Source organism: Lepidothrix coronata, unplaced genomic scaffold (assembly GCF_001604755.1).
Source record: "Lepidothrix coronata isolate B3197 unplaced genomic scaffold, Lepidothrix_coronata-1.0 Scaffold481, whole genome shotgun sequence".
Taxonomy (NCBI): domain Eukaryota; kingdom Metazoa; phylum Chordata; class Aves; order Passeriformes; family Pipridae; genus Lepidothrix; species Lepidothrix coronata.
Genome location: NW_016690661.1, coordinates 29,575 through 34,334, shown reverse-complemented (window position 1 = coordinate 34,334; position 4,760 = coordinate 29,575). Strand labels below are relative to the sequence as shown.

General features: G+C 52.1%; 1 protein-coding gene across 1 annotated transcript in view; it reads left to right on the top strand.

The window, feature by feature from the left end:
* Positions 1-1,017, top strand: part of LOC108510105 (eukaryotic translation initiation factor 3 subunit C-like) — a 13,391-nt gene extending 12,374 nt beyond the window's left edge. The window contains exons 3-4 of the mRNA XM_017839799.1: positions 160-523; positions 1,010-1,017. Of these exons, the coding sequence (XP_017695288.1) occupies positions 160-523; positions 1,010-1,017 (372 nt within the window). The remainder of the gene's footprint in view (positions 1-159; positions 524-1,009) is intronic.
* Positions 1,018-4,760: the final 3,743 nt, after the last annotated feature.

Here is a 4,760-nt window from a genome sequence, read left to right as displayed (position 1 = left end):
CTCACCTGTCCCTCACCTGTGCCTCACCTGTCCCTCACCTGTCCCCCCCAGATCCTCTACAACCGCACCATGGTCCAGCTGGGGGTGGGTGGGGCTGCTCAAAACTCACCTGTCCAGGTGCCCTGACCTCACCTGTCCCCCCCCTGCCCCCCCCCCCAGATCCTCTACAACCGCACCATGGTCCAGCTGGGCATCTGCGCCTTCCGCCAGGGGCTGATCAAGGACGCCCACAACGCCCTGCTGGACATCCAGTCGTCCGGCCGGGCCAAGGAGCTGCTGGGCCAGGGCCTCCTGCTCCGGAGCCTCCAGGAGCGCAACGCGGAGCAGGAGAAGGTGGAGAAGCGGCGCCAGGTGCCCTTCCACATGCACGTCAACCTGGAGCTCCTCGAGTGCGTCTACCTGGTGGCGGCCATGCTGCTGGAGATCCCCTACATGGCCGCCCACGAGTTCGACGCCCGGCGCCGGATGATCAGCAAGCAGTTCCACCACCAGCTCAGGGTGGGGGAGAGGCAGCCCCTGCTCGGTGGGTTGGGTTTGGGGGTGGGAAGTTGGGTTTTGGGGTGGGAAGTTGGGGTGGGAAATGGGGTTTTGGGGTTGGCGGGTTGGTGGGGTTTTGGAGGTCGCGGGTCGGTGGTTCTTCTTCTTCTTCTTCTTCTTCTTCTCATCCGTGGTTTCGGTTCCTCGGCCCCGTAACGGGGTGCTTCGGCCCCGTGAGTTGGTGCTTCGGCCCCATAAGTGGTTCCTCACCCCATAACTTGGTTTTTCAGTCCCATAAGTGGTTCCTCACCCCATAACTTGGTCCATGAGCTCCATAACTTGGTTTCTCACCCCAAAACTTGGTTCCTCAACCCGTAACTTGATCCTTCACCCCCTAACTTGGTTTCTCACCCCATAACTTGCTCCTTCACTCCATAACTGGTTCCTCACCCCATAACTTCGTCCCTCAGCCCCATAACTTGGTTCCTCACCCCATAACTTGGTCCATGAGCTCCATAACTTGGTCTTTCAGCCTCATAAGTGGTTCCTCACCCCATAACTTGGTCCTTCAGCCCCATAAGTGGTTCTTCAACCCATAATTTGGTTCCTCACCCCATAACTTGGTCTTTCAGTCACATAAGTGGTTTTTCAGCCCCATAATTTGGTTCCTCACCCCATAACTTGGTTTTTCAGTTCCATAAGTGGTTCCTCACCCCATAACTTGCTCTATTGGTTCCGTAACTGGTTCTTCACCCCATAACTTGGTCCTTCAGCCCCATAAGTGGTTCCTCACCCCATAACTTGGTTTTTCAGTTCCGTAACTGGTTCCTCACCCCATAACTTGGTTCATGAGCTCCATAACTTGGTTCTTCACCCCATAAGTGGTTCCTCACCCCATGACTTGGTTCCTCACCCCATAAGTTGCTCCATCAGTTCTGTAACTTGGTTCCTCACCCCATAACTGGTTCATCACCCCATAACTTGGTGCTTCAGTCCCATAAGTGGTTCTTCTTCACCCCATAACTTGGTTCCTCACCCCATAACTTGGTTCCTCACCCCATAACTTCGTCTTTCAGCCCCATAAGTGGTTCCTCACCCCATAACTTGCTCTATCAGTTCTGTAACTGGTTCCTCACCCCATAACTTGGTCCTTCAGCCCCATAATTGGTTCTTCACCCCATAACTTGGTCTTTCAGCCCCATAAATGGTTCTTCAGCCCCATAAGTGGTTCTTCAACCCCATATCTTGGTCCTTCAGCCCCATAACTTGGTACTTCTGCCCCATAAGTGGTTCCTCACCCCATAACTTGCTCTATCAGTTCCGTAACTGGTTCCTCACCCCATAACTTGGTCCTTCAGCCCCATAAGTGGTTCTTCACCCCATAACTTGGTTCCTCACCCCATAACCCGGTTGCTCACCCCATAACTCGGTTCCTCACCCCACAACCGGGTTCTCCAGCCCCCTAACTGGTTCCTCACCCCCTAACTCGGTTCCTCACCCCATAACTTGGTCCATGAGCTCCATAACTTGGTGCTTCAGCCCCATAACTGGTTCTTCACCCCATAACTTGGTTCTTCTCATCCATAACTGGTTCCTCACCCCATAACTTGATCCTTCAGCCCCATAACCGGGTTTCTCACCCCATAACTGGTTCCTCACCCCCTAACTCGGTTCCTCACCCCACAACCGGGTTCTCCAGCCCCCTAACTGGTTCCTCACCCCCTAACTCGGTTCCTCACNCGGTTCCTCACCCCACAACCGGGTTCTCCAGCCCCCTAACTGGTTCCTCACCCCCTAACTCGGTTCCTCACCCCCTAACTCGGTTCCTCACCCCATAACTTGGTTCCTCACCCCATAACTTGGTCCATGAGCTCCATAACTTGGTGCTTCAGCCCCATAAGTGGTTCTTCACCCCATAACTTGGTGCTTCAGCCCCATAAGTGGTTCCTCACCCCATAACTTGGTTCTTTAACCCCATGACTTGATTTCTCTGCCCCATAACTGGTTGCTCACCCCATAACTCGGTTCCTCACCCCATAACTTGGTCCTTCAGTCCCATAAGTGGTTTCTCGCCCCATAACTTGGTTCCTCACCCCATAACTTGGTTCTTTAACCCCATGACTTGATTTCTCTGCCCCATAACTCGTTCCTCACCCCGTAACATGGTTCCTCACCCCATAACCAGGTTCCCTAGCCCCGTAACTTGGTTTCTCACCCCATAACTTGGTCTTTCAGCCCCATAAGTGGTTTCTCACCCCATAACTTGGTTCCTCACCCCATAACTTGGTTCCTCATCCCACAACCGGGTTCTTCTCATCCGTAACTGGTTCCTCACCCCATAACTTGGTCCATGAGCTCCGTAACTTGGTTTCTCACCCCAAAACTTGGTTCCTCACCCCATAACTTGCTCCATCAGTTCCGTAACTGGTTCCTCACCCCCTAACTCAGTTCCTCACCCCATAACTTGGTTCCTCACCCCATAACTTGGTCTTTCAGCCCCATAATTGGTTCGTCACCCCATAACTTGGTCCTTCAGCCCCGTAAATGGTTCTTCAGCCCCATAAGTGGTTCCTCACCCCATATCTTGGTTCCTCACCCCATAACTTGGTCTTTCAGCCCCGTAAATGGTTCTTCAACCCCAAAAGTGGTTCTTCACCCCATAACTTGGTTCCTCACCCCATAACTTGGTGCTTCAGCCCCATAAGTGGTTCCTCACCCCATGACTTGGTTCCTCACCCCATAAGTTGGTCTTTCAGCCCCGTAACTGGTTCCTCACCCCATAACTTGCTCCATCAGTTCCGTAACTGGTTCTTCACCCCATAACTTGGTTCCTCACCCCATAACTTGGTTCCTCACCCCATAACTTGCTCTATCAGTTCTGTAACTGGTTCCTCACCCCATAACTTGGTCCTTCAGCCCCATAAGTGGTTCTTCACATCCCTAACTTGGTTCTTCTCCCCATAACTTGGTCCTTCAGCCCCATAACTTGGTTCCTCACCCCGTAACCAGGTCCTTCAGCCCCCTAACTGGTTCCTCACTCCATAACTTGGTTCCTCACCCCATAACTTGGTCCTTCAGCCCCATATCTTGGTTCCTCAGCCCATGACTTGGTCCTTCAGCCCCATAAGTGGTTCCTCGCTCCATAACTTGGTCCCTCAACCCCATAACTGGTTCTTCACCCCATAACTTGGTCCATGAGCTCCGTAACTTGGTTTCTCACCCCATAACTTGGTTCTTCTCCCCATAATTTGGTCCTTCAGACCCATAACTTGGTGCTTCAGCCCGTAACTGGTTTCTCACCCCATAACTTGGTGCTTCAGCCCCATAAGTGGTTCTTCAGCCCATAACTTGGTTTTTCAGTTCCATAAGTGGTTCCTCACCCCATAACTTGGTGCTTTAGCCCCATAAGTGGTTCTTCACCCCATAATTTGGTTCCTCACCCCGTAACTCGGTTCTTCACCCCATAACTTGGTTTTTCACCCCATAACTTGGTCCATGAGGTCCATGACTTGGTTCCTCACCCCATAACTTGGTTCCTCACCCCACAACCGGGTTGTCCAGCCCCCTAACTGGTTCCTCACCCCCTAACTCGGTTCCTCACCCCATAACTTGATTCCTCACCCCCTAACTTGGTTCTTCACCCCATAACTTGGTCCTTCAGCCTCATAACTTGGTTCCTCACCCCACAACCGGGTTCTTCTCATCCATAACTGGTTCCTCACCCCATAACTTGGTTCTTCAGCCCCATAAGTGGTTCCTCACCCCATAACTTGGTTGTTCTCATCCATAACTGGTTCCTCACCCCATAACTGGTTCCTCACCCCATAACTTGGTCTTTCAGTTCCATAAGTGGTTCTTCACCCCATAACCACGTTGTTCAGCCCCATAAGTGGTTCCTCACCCCATAACTTGGTCCATGAGCTCCATAACTTGGTTTCTCACCCCAAAACTTGGTTCCTCACCCCATAACTTGGTTCCTCACCCCATAACTTGGTTCCTCACCCCATAACTTGGTCCTTCTCCTCCATAACTGGTTGTTCACCCCATAACTTGATTCTTCTCCCCATAACTTGGTTCCTCACCCCATAACTTGGTCCTTCTCCTCCATAACTGGTTGTTCACCCCATAACTTGATTCTTCTCCCCATAACTTGGTTCCTCACCCCATAACTTGGTCCATCATACCCATAACATGGTTCTTCACCCCATAACTGGTTCCTCACCCCACAACCGGGTTCTCCACCGCATAACTTGGTTCCTCACCCCATAACTTGGTCCATCATA